Raw genomic sequence first — 21,980 nt, forward strand, 5'->3', positions numbered from 1 at the left:
CTTTATAGAATTTTGGCATTGTAATAGAATAATTCCTCAGAGGTTTTAGGTGTTGTATCATTTTGCTGATTAGTGCTGATACTTGACATGATGGATTTTATCTTTTCACTCAACTAGCAAGCACATTTATTGCATTAAAGTGCTACGGGCGGGGGGGCTTCTGAGCTTCTAAACACAGCAGAGTGCGTATTGTTGAGGTTCTTGCTAATGATTTCAGAGAAATATTGTTGTCTCGCCCTGACTAATTCTCAGTTAAAATTACAAAGATTTTCTTTGTAGAGGTTGTAGTAACTCTGGAGTTTAGTTTTTCTCCATTTACGTTCCACTTTCCCACAGTTTGATTTAGAGGCCTTTACCATCATGGTGCTCCTCCATGGTGTTTTAGGTCAGCTTAAGGTTGTGTTAGTTTTAATAGGAGGAACAGCTTCCATGACTTTTGAGATTTTCAAAGTGAACTTATCCAAATGTTTATCAACTGTCTCTGCATTCACTCTTGGTGACACAGCTATGATCACCATAAATTTATTGCTGGTACTCTCATTCATGCACCTTTTTTTAATAGGCACAGTGGTTGCCTGAACTTTTGGGAGAATCTGTAATTCTAAGAACAAGCAAAAATTATCGGAACTAGCCCAGTCCTTGATCTCCACTGATCAAATCGTCCCCTGATAAAATCTTACCAGGTCTAAGATGTTACCTTGAGTGTAAGTTGGACATTTATGTTGAGAGAAGTCTAATGTGTCCAGTACAGCAGAGTTCTTTGGAATTATTTTCCATGCTATTTTCAACATGAATGTTAAAGTCTCCCATTATGACATAATAGTTGTAGTCAGTACAGACAACTGACACCAGTTCTGAAAATACCCCCGTACATTTTCAATTGTATCTTAGAGGTCTATGAATAATAAAACCTTTACTAAAAACAGATATTCAAAAGAGCTAAAATCACCCAAAATAATTTCTTTACACTCAAATAATCATTTAAAAATACAGTAAGTGCCCTGCGGTTGGCTGGCGACCAGTTCAGGGTGTACCCGCCTTTTGCCCGAAGATCGCTGGGATATACGGTTTAGGCTCCAGCATGCCTGCGACCCTAGTGAGAATAAGCTGTACAGAAGAATGAGTGAATGAGTAGCAGCATTATTCCACCACCTTTTGAGAGTGCATGCAATGATACAGCAATATACGGTTTAATACCAACTTGAACAAATCGGTGTTTGGAAACTCAAGCAAGCTGTCTTTTTTTTTTTCTGAAAAGTTGTCATTTTGGAGGTGAGGGGATTCCTCCCAACATTACTGCCACTTTATAGTATTGTTCATTCTTTCGTCCGCACCAGCTATGCAATGTCTCCAGTTGTTTTTTTTTTCTTTCCCTAAAAGGTTGTCATTTTGGAGGTGGTGGGATTCCACCCGACGCTGGCAATATATACAATTGCCCCATTAATATCATAATTAGATCCCTAGCGGAATCAGTGTGACGAACAAGAACTGCTTTCAACACAAAGGGGGGTTAACACCAAGTCTTGGTTGTTAAACCTTACACTTTGGCTGCGGCTGGCAGCCTTCCGACTTTATTACACCTCTTATTCTATGTTGTAAGCCGTCAAATTCCTGGATAAACTTCAAAGCCACATCCTCCATTGGTCCCTTGCACACAAGACAGCCAGGTAAATTACGTGAAAATACTGACTTAGATGGCCCGTATAAAAAAAGTTTGTCGCTGGTGAATGATTGACTGTTGGGTGAAAAAAAGCATGTCAGCATTGAAGTGGCTCGTGATTGTGACCTCATCCCTAAGTATGTTTCGGAAATGAAACAATACACTGTATACAGTATGCGATGGCATGATGACATCAGGGAAACTATAAGATAATATATAGTGGTGCCTTGAGATACGAGCAAAGGGTGAGACCTAAAGGCCTCTTTATACTCGCGCGGATGGCGACCGCGCTGACGTCACTGCGGCTGTCCCTCGCGTAGTTTGCCTTTATACTCGAGCGCAACCCATGCGCGCTGTTTTGAAAGTGTGCTGCAGTTCTCCTCCAAGTCGGGGGTATTGGTATTGGATAGGACTCCACATGGGTGGAGTTTCCTCTGCATTTTTTTGGCCATTTCCGGTTCCCGTTTTGACTTTACTTTCAGTAAAAAGGAACAAAGCAACAACAATGGCGACCGCGACAGAACAAATTGACCTGGAGGACCAGATGATACGTTTAATTATGCTGCAAAATCGATCGAGAAGGCGGCGACGTAGATGTTATGTAGAACCAAGGGGCACACTGAGTACGTCATCACAGTATGTGACTAAAACGGACCAATCATGAGAGATGATCTCTGGGGCGTTCAACACGCAGCAACTATTTTTGTCGGGTGCGTGGGAAGCTACGCAGAGGTGCTGCGCGGGGTAATTATTCGGTCAGGCGATGCAATGTGGGCGTTGTCACCCGCGCGACCGCGGGAGTATAAAGAGGCCTTAGGGGTTGTTCAAGATTCGAGCCATTGATCGACGGATTTTTTGCTCCAACTTGTGAGCGCAAGACTTGAGATGTGAGTGCTGTATGGTGGCAGTGAACTCAACTCGACACACTTTACAATAAGCAAGAGTTTGGGAAATAATGAACAATTAATAAAAAAAAGAGCTGTTTAATGCCACTCCCAGATGAAGTGTACTGTAAAATTAATCACAAAACAAAAAATAATTACACATTGTGTATTTAAATCTACCACAAGGTGTAATTCCAGCCTTTCAGGCCCATAGCTTAATGCTAATGCCAATAAGCATCTATGTTGTAGTGCTTTAACCATTTAAGCAGCAAATTGAACACAAATGGTGCAGAAACAACATGTAGCCAGACAATAGTACAATAAATCCCTCAGTAAACTATTCTTTATTCTCTGCATAGAACAACTAATATTAGTGCCGTACTGATGATCTGAGAGATGAGTTCAGATATCTCAATGAAGTTTTATTATAAATCCCACTGTGGACAGAATGAGTATGTGACTTCACATGTGTAGTATATATTGGTTTGGATAAAAACTTAAGTACTTTCGGAAAAAAGAATAAGCCGGAAGCGACGCCTTACTTCCAGTTTAGCGTGATTTTAAGTGTAAGCGTTAAAATCAAATTATTTTATCTCAAAAAGGGGCACCACGTCTCTTTTTAGATCTCGAAAAACCTCTATGCCTCGTAATCTGAAGGTTGCTACAGGAATTAGATAAGAGTTCTCGATAAGCAGAGGTCTTTTGTCGAATCCAAACACACAAATATTGCAGGTAGTGGATTTTTTTCGAAAATTTGATGAAATCTAACAGGGGAATCTACAGGCGAACAATGCAGGGAAAAGCAAAACAAAGGACAGACGAACATTGGCAAAGGAGACTGTACTGTACTGATGTGAGGGTGGAAAGTGCATGCGCGGTGACAATGCAGAGAGGTGGGGGTTCCTGTTGTCGTTAATTTAAACCCAAATATGCACCAATCTGTACTTTAGTAGACCGTAAATTGGATTTACGTTGCATGGAACACAATTTAGGCAGGCCTGTCGATCTCCCGAATGTTTGGCCAGTACGGGGAAGAGGTGGAGCTGGCGGGAAAAGGAGGAAGGAGAAAAAACAAAAAGCAAGAAAAGGTGTTCCAAGCGCAGGTTGGCCAAAGCCCGTGAATGTCGCTGTTCGCAAGACGGTCGGAGCAGACGTGCGCCACCCGTTTCCCTCCCAACAGGTCTTTGCCCATAAGCTACCCAGGCACACGAAAGGGTAGCTCTGGGAGCTGGCAGGGTCCCCTGCAGCGGGGAAAGGTCTGATGTGTCCTCGCCACCTCGTGGTGAGGGGTGGGGCTTCATGGCTGAGCCAGTCTTCGGCAACGTGGTCGAGCGAGCGAGAGCCCGCCACAAAGTGGGGCTCCGGCCTTTATGCCCAGCCGAAAGGGGGAGCACAGTTTTCTGGGGTAGCTGCTAATTGATTTAAAGTCCGGGTAGATGTCAGGATTCCTGGGGCCTCATGTACAAAAGGTGCATACGCTCAAAAACGTGGCGTCCGTTCTTTTTCACGCCAAAGTTCAGATGTATCAAGAGTGACATGACCGTGGAAATGCGCGGTGCCTCACGCCAACTGCATGGCTGGCGTACGCACGTTTCTGCAGCTTTTGGTGCTTTGGCCACACTTAGAGGTGATGCTGGGAAACTGTTCTCATAAATCAGCACACCAGCGACATATGAATAATTAGCACTGATCAACAATTCATGCCCGGCAACATTTATTTACATGAATTTACTTCATTTGAACATGTACATCGGTTGCACATGATTAAAATGTGTTTAAATTGACATAATTTACCCCTCTTCTCCTAAAACAAACCATGATTTTTTTTTTGTCAGAGTGCGTGTTCTCTCCTGTGTTTTTAAAATAATAAATTGAGTGATCAAAAAGGAGTCAAAGTTTTTGATATCCTCTTTGATATGCTGATGTGCTTCTATTTGAATTCAAAAGATTTATTACAAATACCACACATGCAACATTTACGCATGAACCATTATCTCAGGGCTGATTGTAGTTTACTGTATGAACACATTTGTTATGAGTTCTAAAAAATACATGATATTAACCTGGTGGGGTGATCATAGTCAGCCACGTCCTCCTATCACCCCTGAGAGAGCAGCATCACCCATGATCGCAGCAATTCTCTCCTCGAACGGGGTGAGGCCCTCCGCGCCGGTTCTTCCGCCTTTTTTTGGCCACACTTTGGCAGTGGGCAGCTGTCCTCTGCTTCACATCCACCTTAATGTCTGACCACTTCTTTTTTATTTCAGTGTGCGTGCGCTGTTCTGACCCCGCAGCATCGACAGCCGCACACGCGCTGTCCCATTCGCTCCTCTTTCGCGTGTTGTTAATGCCGTCGGACAGCGTGCCAAAGAGGATTTTCTTGCGCGCCTCCACTTCATTGAGCAACTTCACATTCAGAAAAAATATTTTTCTTCATTACCTTGCTCATTTTCCTTTTTTTCTGATCATGCAGAGATCGGCATCTCGGGTGCAGGGTTCATTTAAATATGATTTGCATATTCAAATGTGGGCGTGGACAGGCAAGAGTCAGCTACTCCAACATGTGCGCTCATTTCCACGTTGATTGGAATGTACGAAGGAAATGTGCTTAGATTCATGAGTACGCAGAGTTTCATACATCTGAATATTTTTGTGCGTTCGATGTTTTCTGGATTTGAGTGTACGTCATGTTTTAGGAGGAAATCCACGCAAGTCTTTGTACATGAGGCCCCTGGTCTCTGCTTTTGATGAGCTCTTTCAGGCAGGCTGGTAATTCATTGAGCGTCTGTGTGAGATAAACCAGGCATCCCCGTGACCGTCTGTCTTGGCGGGGGAGCGGAGACAGTGATGCAGTCCCAGTCCGAGGTTGGGGATCATGGTGCCATCTGGCGAGAGCATGTCCGTTACACAGCCGTGCACACAAAATGGGACATCACATTGCACATGCGCACAAACACAAGGCACCATGCTTACGGAAGGAAATATGGCCTCTCGCATAGGTCTCGTCATCAGTCATTTGTGACAATTCCAAGGATTTTGTGCAACTGGAACCAACGTTTTCTTATATATATCAGTTTGAAGCATCTTCTTTTCAACACTGACTGCTTTGTGCTCCTTCGTCTGCCTTCACCTTTGTGATGTGTCTCTCTTGTTGAACAATTGTCACATTTGTCGCCTTTTAATGACGTATACGTCAGATGAGCGCGACGTGAGAGTCCATACTACACTACATATCCGATACATATCCGATTTATAGCCACATACCAAAGACCTTGGTCGGATACGAAAACAAATTTATTGTACTGTTCACATTGAGATGAAAAAATTCAGAAACATGTCACATTGGGCAAAAAAAGAAAATTGGAATTGACATGCTTTGTGAACATAGCCATATACTGCCCCCAGGTGGTCAAGGCGGGCAAACCAGAAAGCGTGGCTTTCAATTGATGCAGTTTGTGAGGGGGTGCCGGAAGAAAATGGTGAGGCCAGCCATTATGTACGGATTTGAGACAGTGGCACTGAAGAGACAACAGGAAGCAGAACTGGAGGTGGCAGAAATTAAGATGTTGAGGTCTCTCTCTCTCTCTAGGATTGACCAGGTTGGATGGGATTACAAATGAGCTCATCAGAGGGACACCCAAGGTTAGATGTTTTGGAGACAAAGTTAGAGAGAGCAGACTTTGATGGATTGGACATGTCTGGAGGAGAGATAGTGAGTATATTGGTAAAAGGATTATGAGGATGGAGCTGCCAGGCCAAGATAGCTAGAGGAAGACCTAAGAGAAGGATGGCATAAGAGAAGAAGAGAAGACATGATGGCAGTTGGTGTTAGAGAGGAGGATTCAGGAAACAGGCTTCCATGGAAAAGGACGATGCACTGGGGTGACCCCTAACGGGACAAGCCCAAAGAAAAAGGGGGGTGTGTTACTGGCATTTCCATTCATTTCAATGGAAAAAGATGACGTGAAATACCTGTTTTTAGTTACAAGCATGGTCACGGAACAAATTAAACTCGGATCTCAAGGCACCACTGTAGTTGATTGCTTTAATGATCCATCCATTTTCTGTGGCACTTGTCGTCATTTATATATAATGTTCAGTATAATTGCTGACGATAGGTCAGGGGGCACAGTGTCAGGTGGGCACAAACACAGGGCGCATAGCTTTGGGACAGTTATCTTTTCTATCCATTTTGCATAGCGTTTATCCTTACTAGGGTTGCGGGCGTGCTGTAGCCTATCCCAGCAATCTTCAGGCGAGAGACCTATATATAAACCCTGAACAGGTTGCCAGGAAATCGCAGGGCACAAAAAGAAGCAACCATTCACATTCACACCTACGGACAATTTAGACTCTTCAATCAACCTACCATGCATGTTTTTGGGATGTGAGAGGAAACCGGAGTACCCAGAAAAAAAAAAACACAGGCACGGGGAAAACACGCAAACTCCATACAGGTGAGACCGGATTTGAACCTGGGTCCTCAGAACTGTGAGCCAGATTTGCTAACCCGAGGGTCGGCAACCTGTGGCTCTCGAGCAGCATGCGGCTCTTTAGCACCGTCCTAGTGGCTCCCTGGAGCTATTTCAAAACTGTATAAAAATGGAAAAAATATATATTTTTTGTTTTAATATGGTTTCTGTATGAGGACAAACATGATACAAACATTCCCAATGTTTTACCAAGGCTGTAAAAATGTGTGGAATAAACATTACATTTCAACATTTCTATCATTTCTGTCTGTGATTTGCGTCATTAAAATATTTCACTTATTTTCAGACTTCGAAAACAAAACCAAGATAATACAGAAAATTAAAGACATGCCGATCTCCGCAAAGACAGTGAAGGAAAGGGCCATTAAAATGGTTGGCAAATCACAATCACAAATCACCAAATCAAGGACATTAATTCAGCTCCAGCGTACTCAATTGCCTGTGATGAGTGGTGTGATGTGCACGATATTGACCAAGTAGCGCTCTTTTGCAGAATGTGTACTCTGATGGGCCGCAAGAAGAAATTAACGAAACACTGCACTTCAAATGCTGGAAGCTGTTTTGTCATTCGAGCGCAAGCTTACTGTATACACAAGAGATGTACAGCGAGGCACAGTCTCTCACTTCTCCTCCCTGAGAGAGAAGCCCATCACAATCACACACGAAACTGTGATTATTTAAAAGATGCGATCGTTGATATGCAAACTACTTTTGGGAGTAGATTTAGAGCAGTTCCAAAAGGAAAAAAAATTACACCGTCACAGTTAGGGTCTTTGAAGGCAAGGAAGGCAAGGCACAAACGTGGAGGACCGAAGTGCAGGGAAGCAGGGAGCCGTGCAAGAGTCTCAAAAAATTATATTTAATTCCCAAAAAAAGGCATACAAGGAACATGGAAAAAACAAACTAAACAAAGTCCCATAACAGAGAAAAAAAAATTGGAAGCAAAGCCTAAAATTGGAAACAAAACATAACTGGTAAGATAACTGAAAGAAACCAGTGTACTAAATACAAACAGATTGACGAGGCAACGAGGAACACCTGGACAAGACATGAGTGGCTGGAGGGAGCTGATTGGTTGACACAAGGTAGAAGGTTGATGAGTACAGGTGGACACAATAACTAAATGAGCATGAAACATGGTACACAGGCAGACATAAAACAAAACCAAACATTTTTCTCTTTTCTTTATTATATTTCTATAATTTCATCAATGCAATGAAACATAACACATCAATAATGGAAGTTAAACTTAAAACACCATCGTACAGCACAGTAGTCACATGGTGAGTCATTCTCTCCAGGATGCGCTGCAGGAAAAATAAACATTTAATCATGAATGCTCATTGTCATTTGGATAGTAGGCTAATATAAACACTTACAGCATGTGTTGCCTTCTTTATAAGGCTTATATAAGGCTTTTAATTCTTTTGCGGCTCCAGACAGGTTTGGTTTTTGTCTTTTTTGGTCCAATATGGCTCTTTCAACAGTTTTGGGTTGCCAACCCCTGTGCTAACCTGTCATTCACCACGCTGCCCACTGTTAAATATCACAGTAAATGCATAACTAATAAATAACTAAATTACTGGTGTCCCTACAGCCAGTAATATACGGGTTTTTATCACAGTGAAATTCATTAGAATGTATTAATTACTCGGATATAAATGCAGAACTTACCAATACTACCACTTTCAGTAGCACAGCAAGCTATATTTAAATAAATTACTTAATGTAATTTATTATTAGAGTATCCAAGGAATTTCCATTTGGTAAATTATGTGTGCATAACGTACAGTGTTACATTAATTAATACTTAATACTTGCCAGTAAGTTACTGAAAAAAAATACAAAAGTGGGAGGAGAGTAGTCTGAGTTAGATTCTGGTGTCATGCACCACGTCATACATCGTACTTATCCACTAGCTGCCAATCATTCCAAATATTGAGCAGTATATGCTGTTGGTTACAGTAGCTTACCTGAATCAGTTGACTGTCTGCGAAGGCAGCAATTGGCTCCTGTCTCTTCAATTCTATAATGAGCTTCCTCCCATGGAAACATGCTGTGACCACCATGTGTATATACAGTAATAGGAGCATATACAACAATGCTTTTCTGCTACGGTGCCACATTGTTAGTGTTCAGTATTCAGTATGTTAGTGTTCAGTATACACCACAGATTTTTATGGTCTTTCTCTTTCTTGTATCGTAATATTTTCTTGCATGTGTCTCGTTCTATACACGTGTCTTATTTACACCGAAATGCTTAAACAATTTAACCAGTTCCTAGGTGTCTTAAATATAGTACGTGCTACATTCTTTCTTCAAAATACCCCAAGGATAAAAAGTTATAGCACACACCAGATTTTTTTGTTGTGCTGAAATTAGCTTGTTTTGTGGAAGTGGCCCTGTCTCATGCAGCCCGCACCATCTACTGTAGTGTAAGGTAAGTGACGAACCATTTTATTAACATGACGACAGGGCGGCAGTAGTGGTGCCTGCATGTTGAGCCCTAGTCTAAAAAAGCAAGTGCAAACTGTGAAGTGCGCGTGAACCCCCCAAAAGACAGCTTGTATTATACATGTTTTCGCTTATGGCGGCACCACTTCATCAACAGGCCGCTGAATAACACTTGTCAATTAGTGTGCAGATCTGTGTAGATGGCACATGCATCCTTTAAGCACTGTAAATCTGGTCTGGTCCTCAGCTCCCTCAGTGGCTCCCAGTGCACTTGGTGGTGGAGGGGGAGATCGCAATGAGCTCATTATAACATGGACGGTAAGTTGAAGACTAATAAATAAATGAACATGTGATGACAAATAGGAAACAGGTACTTTGTTTAAAACGAGGTTTGTTGACCCTTTATCTTCTGCTTAACCTTTCAGCCCATGGCCAGAGAATACCAGAATGGTGATGGCGTTGGCTACATTTTGGCATTCAGAAAGAAAGACACATCATCATGGACAGAAGTGCGCATACCTTTAGTGGAGTCCTCCCGATATGTGTACTACAACGACACCCTGATACCATACAGCCCCTTTGAGGTGAAAATCAAAGCCTATAACCAAAGGGGAGAAGGTCCATTCAGTCAGATTGCTGTCGTCCACTCTGCTGAGGAAGGTTAGTTTTATCTGTTTGATATGTTTTAACACTCATTAGTGTTACAAACAATACAATGACTATACATAGCCTAATTCATCCTGATGTTCATTCAATATTCATTATGTGGATGTTCACATTATTAATACTGCTGTACTCAGTACTCAACTAAAGTGGCTGGAAATAAACTGAGCTACTGGAATTAGTCAAAGCAAAAACCAAGGTTACGAATGTAACTACGGTTCTATGAATCCCGGAAGACTGCCATAGTCATCCTCTGCAAGCACTGGATTATCCCTATAACGCATGCGCAGGTCGTGATTTGCAACAAAGTCATATGTGACCTGGTGGCGCCCCTTAGCATATATAAGCATGTGGCACCGGAAGGCAAGTCCCTTAATCTTCCCGCAAACACACGAGGATTCCGAGGGACGGGAAACTCTGGCGGTCATCCGGGATTCATATTACCGTAGTTACATCCGTCACCTTCATTCCATTTCATCCCTCCATCAGAGGCGATGCTTCAAGCACTGGATGACGCCTAACAACAAAGTCACAAAAAAATCTACTGACCACCACGGAGACTCACGTCAGGAAGACCAATAGCGGCACAAAACCCCATCAAGTGAGACTGGCATGTTCTCCCCAGTAGAGGGCGCTGTCCAAGAGGCAGCCGCACAGATATCTGCCAGCGGAACTCCTGACATGGCAGCCCAGGAGGTTGAGAGGCTCCTGGTAGAGTGACACTTCACCCCTGAAGGCAGCGGCCTGCCCTGGGAGACATACACCTGTGTAATAACCTGTGACCCATTGAGCAACACATTGCTAAGAAGCCCTTGATGAGCGGCCACAAACACACAAAAAGTGTGTTCCGATTTCCGCACTCATGTAGTGGCCTTTGTATAGGCCTCCAGAGCGAAGACAGGCCACAGATGTTTAACAGCAGAACCAAAGTCAAAACGTGCCAACTGGATCGGTTGGGCGACATCTGCCTGTGACAACACCTTGGGGAAGAAATAGTCATTAGGCCAGAGGGTCACACCTAAAGCGTTCAACCGACAGCAGTCCCGTCGTTCACTCACCCGCTTACCTGAGGCCATAGCCAAAAGGAATACTGACTTAATCGACAGCCACCTCAGGTCCACCTGGCCAACAAGTTCAAACAAAGGAGCCCACAGGTCTTCCAGGACCAATGACAGATCCCCCAACACAGGCACTGTTCGTGTTGGTGGATGAAGTTGTCTGGCACCCTTGAAGAAAAGGGAAATGCTTCTATCAGCACCCACCGTGGTACCATAATGGCGGCATGCCAACAAGAGATTGCGACTAGGTATACCTTAACAGTGGACGGCGATCGTCCTTGACTAAGGAGCACCTGCAAGAACTGTAAAATGGTGAAAACGGGGAAGTGGACACCAATCAGCCGGTGACTGCGGCACCATGCATCAGGCAACTATTGGTGTGCAACCGCTGTGTGGAAAGCGCCCGAGCATTTGAAATTGTATGCTCTACATCACCGCTGAAAATGAAAAGGAAGTACCAGGCTTTGCAGTGGCCACAACCAGAGTTGGAGGCGATTAGGATGGCGATGGAGTATCCGTGCTCCCAGCTGGGACAAGAGGTCCATTCTGGGCGGGAGGTTCATTGGTCAAGCTGTAACAGAGCTTGTACATCATTGGAAACCAATTCCTTGCTGGCCAGAATGGAGCCACCAGGAGGAGTCTGTCTCTCTCCAGCAGAACTCTTTGGAGTGTCGGAAAAATCCTGTACCAACTGGCACCTCCAAGCTGTAATCCAACCCGTGGAGCAAGCATCCATACACACAACTTCCCGCCAAGATGGAAGGGACTCCAGCGCAACCCCTTGTAGAACCCAACGTCTCTTCCTCCACTGTGAAAGGGACTTGAGGCACAAGGCAGACACACGCAGAAGTCAGTATCTGTGCATGAACAGCGACTGATCCAGATGGAGGCTGTTCAACCACATCTGCATGGGATGCAAACAAAGCAGTCCCAACGGAACCTCACTGGATGCCGACGCTAACCAGCCCAGAACCTCGAGATACCTCAGGAATGGCAGCGTCCTGCCCCTGTGAAATGCACCCAGCATCCTCAAGATGTTGTCGCCCAACTTGGGAGAAGGCTGAGCAACCTCCCAGAAAAACTGTGGTTTGGCTGGAGCGAGATTGCACTTTTAAGTTCACTCTCAGACCTAACCGTCCCACATGATGGAGCAAAGCATCTCTATCTCGGAGGACCTGATGGCTGTTCAGAGGACTTATCAGCCAGTCGTCGAGATAGGGTAAAACCTTTAGCCCAGAGACTGGGCCACCGCCACGACCCGAGTGAACACACTGGAGGACAAGAATAGTCCAAACGGAAGGACTCTGAACTCGAAATGTTGGCCTTGATAAGCAAACTGCAGGAACTTCCAGTATGGGCGTGCAATGGGCACGTGAAACTAAGCATCTCCCAAATCGATGGTCTTGAACCACTCGCAGTGACAAAGAGCCTCCATTACGTCTGCAGAGTACAGCATGTGAAAAGGCATAGGTTTCAAAAACCTGTTCAGACTCTGCAGGTCTAGCACAGGATGCAGCCCTCCGATCTTTTCTGGAACGAGGAAGTACTGTACCTGTAATAAACACCCCGTGCCCCCTGGGTCCTGCCAGGTCTAATTTCCCCTCCAGGTCGAGCCCACCTTGAATAGGAGCAGCTTATGCAGGACCTGAGGGGCCAGACATGCTCGCTACTCCGACCGTGACATAAACAATCCACAGGTCACGAGGCGAAAGCAGCAGGGAGTGAACAAGTTGTGGACTGAGGCAGCAAACACAACAAGTCACAAGCACACTCGATCAAAGCACAAGAAGAATAAAAGGACTTGCATTCCGGTGCCACGCACTTGTATATGCTCAGGGGCGGCACCGGCAGGTCACATGTGACTGTTTTGTTGTGCAAATCTCGATTTGCACATGCGCTAGAGGGATCATCCAGTGCTTGAAGCATCACCTCTGGCAGTCATTAGGGATAAAGTAGAACCATGGTCTAGAATGCCCATAAATGCATAAAAGTTTTGAAAGGTATCCTGTTGTCCTGTGATCAAGATGTTGAAATACAAGATAAAAGGAAGCTGGTCGACTTTCTACTTACAGTATATGAATGCAGCATGCACAGGGGCATCGCACCAGATTATGGGCCCCCATACAGCATCTTCATGGAGGGCCCCCTCCAAAAATATTATACGGGGTGGGCAAACGTATATTTCTTTCCATACAGTTTTTTGTCTATGGGAGGAGGGGTGGGGGTTAGCTACTAGGGTTGGGCATGGTTTGAATTTGAGCGATTCTGGTCCCGATTCCGGTTCCTCATTTCGATTCCAAACTAGTCTCGATTCGGATTCTTTTTAGGGGCTGGATGAAAAAAAGTTTGCATGGTTTAAATAAGGGATATCCAAATTATGAACATCTATTTTCTTAGGAGCCCACAGCATCGATGAACATTGAACATTTGACTCGGGATTCTTTATAACCAGTATCAATATCAAACCTATGAACTAAATGGCAATGTGTGGCTAACTAACTAACCTTGACTTAATATTCATTAATTAATGTTTCAGCTAAAAGTTACATATAGTAAAATAGTTATTTGCGACTGTTTTATTATGTCAAATAAATTTATATGTGCAAGGTTTAACTTGACTTCCTGTTTTAAGCATGTAGCCTTTTATTTTGAAGGGTACCCACCGGAACTCAGCATTTTGTCACGAACGGTAACCTCACTCGACACCGGTGAAAACGAAAGTAACAAGAGACAGCATGAAAAAGTGTAATGAATGGAACCAAATGCGCTGTAAAACGTTGATTGCTTTACCTACCGACCGATGAGGTACAAGGTTAGTGTTTGTTATACTGTGAGACGACGTTTATTTGAATTTTGTCCCAATTCGTTGTGATGTAAAGTTGCTAGTTTGACCTTCGGGGAAGTTTTATCTCAGTGTGAAGCTTGTAATGCGACTGTTTCTTCTTTTTTTCCAGTACGGTACAATAATGTATATTTTATTTTTGTGTCTTTCATCAGGTCTTACATTGGTTTGACGACTAAAATAAATGCTAAAAACCATCAGTGCAAGAGTGCAGTCTACAATTTAACTTGCTAACAGCCTCAATGCTGGCATAGACGTTTTATTGTTTCACACTCCCCCAGTTGACTTCACCGAAGTTCCGGGCGGTGTATGCTAAAGCTCGGAGGGGGTGGGAGCACATCAGACTTCTACACATTGCAAAAGCCTCCTTTACACAATATAATCTTATTCCAAGTTTTGCACTGAGGTGACTGGTCATTTATTTCAACAAAGTTAAGAAACACTATTGTTCGCCGCCGCCGTTGGGCACAAGCACGTCTTCGTGCGCGTTCTTCTTCGGGGTCGGCAGACTGTAGGCTTTGAAACTGGGAACCAAAATTTTAAAATTTGAACAATTCCGGGAAAACCAGAATGTTAGTCCTGGTTCCAATTGGTTCTCAATTGTCGATGATTATCTCGTAGCCACCATAGATTTCCTTCCCGAAATTGTGTTTTGGGATGGGGGACATTTGGGGCCCCCCAAATGCTCAGGGCCCCTGGACAGTTGTCCACTTCCCCCCATTCGACGCCCCTGAGCATGTATATAAATGGGAGGCTTAACTGTCAAATCATATGCTGAAACTGTGGATTGGCATGCTTTCATGTCGCCTGGACTAGGGTTAGATTTTGCATTATATGCTGCTTGCTCATATGCCTCCAAAATGTAAAGAAAATCAATCAAAACGAATAGTGTCCTTTGTTTAGCTGATCACAAGAGAGAGAAAACTGAAGACAAGTGACACTTGCATCTTCAGAGGAGGAGAGCAGTTTATGCAAAAAGATTTTGCCATAAACTTTCAGAGCACGAACACTTAAAACAGTAACTATACAGTTTTAGGTGACCCAGCTTTGTTGGTTTAATTACTTTTTTTCACAGAAGTCACAAAAAAAAAAATTGTACAACAGAGAGCAGGATTGCACACACAAAAAAAGTGTTACATTGGTGCTAACGTTATTAGCATGTCTAGCTTTTCTTATCACCATATCCTAGCACTTCGGTTAGTAGATATTTGTTTTTTATTTTAAATGACAGCGTTACAGAAACAACAGCTAGGTGTGCCAAATAAGTTGATGCAAGAACGTTTTGCCTCTCATTTGGAGAATGTTTTGCGAGCACCATTCAAACTACGATTGTTATTGGGAGACTGATGCGAGCAGTGCATGTTGGGCACCCAAGTTCTTTTCCTCCTCCATCTTCAGGACCTTCGTGATGTAACTATTGCGTATAGACACAACACGATGACAATGATCAAACAATATACCGTGCAGCCATAGTGTTTGTGTGTCTGTGTGTGTGTGTATATACAGTTCTGGTTGAAAGTTTGTGAACCCTGGTGACTTGGTCACTCTTTTTGTCAAAAAACATTAAACTAACCTTGTTAAACATACAGTACATCCATCCATCCATTTTCTGAGCCGCTTCTCCTCACTAGGGTCGCGGGCGTGCTGGAGCCTATCCCAGCTGTCATCGGCCAGGAGGCGGGGTACACCCTGAACTGGTTGCCAGCCAATCGCAGGGCACATAGAAACAAACAACCATTTGCACTCACAGTCATGCCTACGGGCAATTTAGAGTCTCCAATTAATGCATGTTTTTGGGATGTGGGAGGAAACCGGAGTGCCCGGAGAAAACCCACGCAGGCACGGGGAGAACATGCAAACTCCACACAGGCGGGGACGGGGATTGAACCCCGCACCTCAGAACTGTGAGGCTGACGCTCTAACCAGTCGGCCACCGTGCCGCCCATACAGTACATCCAAATCCAAATTTGTAAAGCATACCTTCCTAATAGTAGACACAAACAGAAAAAGAGAAGCATTTTCATCATTTCATCAAACGTAACTCATACTTGTACGTGTACAAAAGTATTTGAACCCCCAGCTGCAAAGGTTAAAAATCCAGCAGGCAAAAAGACAGGCTAAACATTCGGGTGATTATTTAAGTAGTCCAATGAAATAAGACATCCTTGGGAAACGCTTTGTCCTACACTAATTAATAAAGAGATGAAAGCAACCCAACCAACTGTAGTGCCATAAAAATCAACAAAAACCATGAGCAAAGGAGACAAGGATATTAAGAAGAGACTACTGAAAGTCCATCCATCGGGAGGGCTGTCAGACCATTCTTGAAAGATTGCAGCTCCATCCATCCACTGTAAGACAAATAATTTACAAATGTACGATCTTCAACATGACAGCAACTCTGCCAAAATTGGACGCCCATCAAAACTATCACCCAGACATCACCTAGAGAGTTGCAGATCTCTCTTGTAGCATCTCTCATAAATCTGCATGCATCTACTATTACCGTAATTTCTTGTGTATAATGCGCATTCCCCCCTCCCCCCCATAAAATCCTTAAAAGTCCAATAGTGCTCATTATACCTTGGTGTAGGGGAAAATGGAAAAAAACTTTCACATTTTATAAATGAATAACGCCATCTAGAGATTATGAAAAAGCTGTACACTTTCATTCCAATATGACACCGCCACCTAGAGGTTGTGAGAAAGATGTACACTTTCATTGTAATATGCCAAAGCCTAGAGGTTATGAAAAAGGTGTAGCCTACACTTTCGTTCCAATATGACAGGGGTACGTATGACTTCATATATGTACAGTTGTGGTCATAAGTTTACATACCCTGGCAGAATTTATGAAATATTGTTTTTGTTTCTTTTTTAAATAAGATTGCTGACTTAACAACAACCATCATTAATTTATTTATGGTTATGTTTTTATTTTTAATGATAATGCTTTTCTGAAATGCTTGATTTGAATCCCATTAAAATAAAATTAAATGTGTTTCCCTTTCTTTCTTTAGAGAATTGTAGGCATCTTACAAATTCTGCCAGGGTAATCAAACATATGAGCACAACTGTTTTCTCATTTAATAAATGAAAGTAGGGCTGTGAATTTCAAAATAAGAGCAAGTAAAAAAAAAAAAGAAAGTATTACTGTCATGAACTGCCCTGCCGTACTGTTGTTGGAGCCTGGAGGGCGCGTTGGGCCCTCTCTCCCTCTCTCTCTCCCCTCCCCTCTCTCTTTCAGCACCTTCCTCAAGTCGCGGACCTCACCAAAGTAGTATTGCAGCTTCTTCGAGCTGTACCACAGCCCACCTGCCTCACGGAAGCCACACTATTCCTCATTCCCTTTTCGACTCCTGTGTCTCTCCTCCTCAGTGTTTCCCCCGTGTTCCTGATCCACGTCATTTCTGCTGCTGAGCAAGCCGCCTGTCCTCAACACTGCCTGCCACCTGTCCACGCCACTGCCTGCCAACCCACCTAGGACAACCTCCATTACCTTTCCTAATAAACCGTTCATCATGAGCTATCTGCCTCCGCCTGCTCTTGGGTCCAGGTCCTCTCTATATGTGACAATTAAGTGTCAAAATAAAGTGCTTAACTTCAGAATAATTATTTGAAAAAACGAACAACAAAAATATTTGGGCCATTATGGACCCAGCCACCCTGGAGGCGCTTAGACCCACATAGGAAGAAAAGAAATCATGGAATCCCTACACTCCCTCACGCAACAAGTATCCCTCCTTTCCTCGAAGACGCAATCCGAACTTCCTCCTGTAAGTACTCCTTCCGAGCCCGCAGCCTCCGAGCCACCTCGCTTCCCATACAAAGAACCTCATGTCCCTTCGCCTGAGCACTACTCCGGGGACAGAGGTGCATGTAGCCAGATTTTACTTAATTGCTCACTCGTTTTCAATCTTCAACCGTACAGTTATCTCACCGAACAATCCAAGGTAGCATATGTCACTACCTCCTCCGCGGCAAAGCAATAAATGGTCCACTTCCTCAACTCCTCCCCGGCACCCCATTCATTTGATTCCTTTTCCCCTGAACTCAGAAAAGTATTAGATCACCCCATTCAAGGCAGAGAAACCACCCGCTGTCTCCTTACGCTCACTCAGGGCGCTAGTTCCGTGGCGGCGTATTGCATCGAGTTCCGGATCTTTGCAGGCGAATGCGGGTGGGATGACGTGGCGCTTAGGGGGATTTTTCTTAACTGGTCTTTCTGAGCAACTTAAAGACGAGCTCGCTGCCCGGGACGAGCCCTCCTCTCTCGAGGCTCTAATGGCGCTGGGGGTCACTCCCACCGTGAGCGCCGCGCCGGCAGCATCTCACCCGCCTCCTGTACCTTGGACTGGCTCTTCATCGCCCCCCACTGCACCTCAGGAACCCATGTAAATTGGTCACACCCGACTATATCCCCAGGAACGTCAGCGTTGTGTCATCCAGCGGCTGTGCATTCATTGCTGTCAATCAGGTCATTTCATTGCCACTTGCCCCCTGCGACCAAAAGACCAGGCTCGCCACGGTCTGAGAGCGCCGTGGTTAGCCGAACCACTAATTCCTCTAGCTCTTTCTCCCGTATGACCGTCCATGCTTGCATTATAGGTTCTGCGCACAACACCCCCATTACCTGCCCTTATCGATTCCGGTGCCAATGACAATTTTATTCATCTCCAGCACCAAATCCCTCTCCAACCACTTCCGTCCCCGAAAAAAGTCACAGCCCTGGATGGCCGAGTCATTTCCCCTGTCACCCACCAAACTGTGCCTATCACGCTCCTTATTTCCGGTAATCACCGCAAGAACATCACTCTTTGTCATTCCTTCCCCTGAGACCCCCTTAGTTCTTGGAATTCCCTGGTTCCAACATCACAACCCCGCCATAGACTGGACTCATTTATCCATCACTGGGTGGAGTCCTCATTGCCATTCCTACTGTCAGAAGACCCACCACCCTCTGTCACCCCAGTGGACCTCTCACGGATTTCTGAAGAGTATCATGACCTCTCCCCAGTATTCAGCAAGGACTTGGCAATCTCTCTACCCCTCCGCCGGCCATACGAATATGCCATTGACCTCTTGCCGGGAGCTCCACTTCCCACCAGCCGACTCTTCAATCGCTCCCAGTCCGGAGAAAAAAGCTATGGAGGATTCACATCCAAGACTCTCTGGCTGCTGGACTCATATGCCCCTCCTCGTCTCTGGTCGGGGCCGGGTTTTTCTTCGCCGAGAAAAAAGTCACCACTCTCTGCTCATGCATCGACTACCGAGGACTCAATGACATAACAATAAAAAACAAGTCACTGCTACCCCTGATCGACCCATCCTTTGACCTCCTCTGCGAAGCCCAGATTTCCACCAAATTGGACCTCCGAAATGCCTACCATCTCATCCGTATCCGAGAGGGGGATGAATGGAAGACCGCCTTCAATACCCCATTTCAAGTACCTGGTCACGCCGTTCAGCTTAACAGGGGCGTCCCTGCAGTTTTCCAAACATTTATCCATGACATCCTCCGTGACACACATTCGTGTACCTTGATGACATCCGCATCTTCTTCCGATCCCCCAAAGAACACCGCATGCATGTGCACAAAGTCCTCTTGCGCCTCCTCGAGAACCGTCTGTCAAACCTGAAAAATGCGAATTCCACCTCTCCTCAGTACATTTTCCCGGCTACATCAATGCAAAAGGTCAACTGCAACCGGACCCCGTCAAGATCCAAGCCATTACCGACTGGCCCACCCCCACTTCCTGGAAAGAACTGCAACGCTTCCTTTGATTTGCCAACTTCTACCGTCGATTCTTCTGCAACTACAGCAAGGTCGCAATCCCCCTCACCAGCCTCACATCCACCAGCTCCCCCTTTCAGTGGACCCCGGCAGCCTCCCAAGCATTCAGTAAACTCAAAACCGTGTTCACCAATGCTCCCATTCTGCGCCACCCTGAGCCCTCCCTCCAGTTCGTGGTGGAGGTTGACGCCCCGGTCTCCGGAGCTGGAGCTGTGATTTCACAGCGGGACCCCACGACCCAGAAACTACACCCCTGTGCTTTCTTTTCCCGTCGCCTGTCACCTGCGGAGATGAATTATGACATCAGCGAGCGAGAGCTGCTGGCCATAACATGGGCCCTGGAGGAATGGATCACTGGCTGGGGGGACTGAACAGCCATTTATCATTTGGACTGACCACAAAAACCTTGCTTACCTCCGTTCCGCCAAACACTCAACCCCCGACAAGATCGCGGGGTACTATTCCTGAGCAGGTTCAACTTCAGTCTCTCCCGGTTCCCGTAACACCAAGGCAGATGCCCTGTTCCGTATTTACTCACCACCCTCCAGCTCAGCAGAACATGAACCCATTCTCCCTTCCACCTGTTTCATTGAAGCGGCCACGTGGAAGATCGAGCAGGTGGTCAAGGACGGTAAAAAAAAGCAACCTGATCCCAAGACCAGGCCACCATTTGTACCAGATTCTGCACGTTCTGACGTCCTACAGTGGGCCCTCAACTCAAACTCACTTATCACCCGTACTACCCAGTTTATCCAGCAGCACTTCTGGTGGCCCAGCCTCATCAAAGACACCCGAGAATTCGTCCAAGCCTGCTACGTCTGCGCCCTAGGCACCTGCCCCCAGCTGGTCTGCTGCGCTCCTTGCCGATTCCAAGCTGCCCTTGGTCTCACATCGCCGTGGACTTCATTACCAGCCTAACCCCCTCAGAAGGTAACTCAGTCATTCTCACTATCATCGATCGCTTTTCCAAATGTGTCCATTATGTGCCCCTCCCCAAACTTCCATTCGCCCTGGAAACGGAATGCATGTATGAAATGCATGTATTTAAACTCCATGGTATACCCATCAACATTGTCTCCGATGGAGGTCCCCAGTTTTCTTCTCACGTCTGGAAGGAATTCTGAAAGACGGTGGGCGCAGCAGCCAGCTTATCCTCGGGATTACATCCGCAAACCAATGGCCAGACGGAGCGGGCTAACCAGTCCCTGGAATCGGCTCTCCGCTGTGTTGCCGCACCTCATGGAGTTCGTTCCTCCCGTGGATCGAGTACACTCACAATTCCCTCACCAGCTGTATGTCCCCGTTCATGGCTTGCTACGGTTTCCAACCCCCATTATTCTAAGAACAGGAGCAGGCAGTGGTAGTTCCTGCCATAAAAGATCACCTCCAGAGAGTCCAGGTGGTGTGGAAGGACGTCCAGGCGGCGTTGACCCGGTCCGCTGCACACAACAAGCAGCTTGCGGACCGTCATCGCTCCCAAACGCGCGAATACAAGGTGGCTCAGTCTGTTTGGCTTACTTCCCACGACCTCCCACTTCAAACTGACTGCCAACAGTCAAGCATGGTGGAGGATCCATAATGCAGTGGGGCTGCTTTTACGACATCTGATACTGGAGGCCTTGACTGTATCACAGGCATCATGAAATCAGAAAATTATCAAGAGATTTTAGAACAAAATGTCTTACCCAGTGTAAGAAAATTTAGTTTGAGGCGAAGATCATGTGTCCTCCAGCAAGATGAAGACCCAAAGCAAACAGTGGTTTTTCCTTTTCAACAATGGTTGAAAAGCAAAAAAAATAGTTTTTTCTCAATCCAATTAAAAATTTGGGGGAGCTGCAATTAGCCATTGGGGGAAAGAACCCTGGAATTTTTCAAGTGTTTGAACAAATTGCAAAGGAAGAGTGGGAGGAAATACTACCTGAGAAGTGCAAAAAGCTTATAGATAGATACAAGAAACATTTGCAAGCTGTCATCACTGCCAAATGGTGTGCAACCAAATAACGAGGGGTGCCAATATTGCTGCACATGCTGTTTTCAGTTTTGTTTTTACTTTGAAATTGCAATATCCAAGTTAAAAAAAAAAAAAAAATCTTTGTAAAATTACTAGCGGCACGGTGGCCGACTGGTTAGAG

General features: G+C 45.1%; 1 protein-coding gene across 1 annotated transcript in view; it reads left to right on the forward strand.

The window, feature by feature from the left end:
- Positions 1-21,980, forward strand: part of cntn2 (contactin 2) — a 148,745-nt gene that overhangs the window by 115,500 nt on the left and 11,265 nt on the right. The window contains exons 17-18 of the mRNA XM_061688467.1: positions 9,739-9,809; positions 9,917-10,151. Of these exons, the coding sequence (XP_061544451.1) occupies positions 9,739-9,809; positions 9,917-10,151 (306 nt within the window). The remainder of the gene's footprint in view (positions 1-9,738; positions 9,810-9,916; positions 10,152-21,980) is intronic.

The sequence above is a fragment of the Phycodurus eques genome, chromosome 10 (genome assembly GCF_024500275.1).
Source record: "Phycodurus eques isolate BA_2022a chromosome 10, UOR_Pequ_1.1, whole genome shotgun sequence".
NCBI lineage: Eukaryota > Metazoa > Chordata > Actinopteri > Syngnathiformes > Syngnathidae > Phycodurus > Phycodurus eques.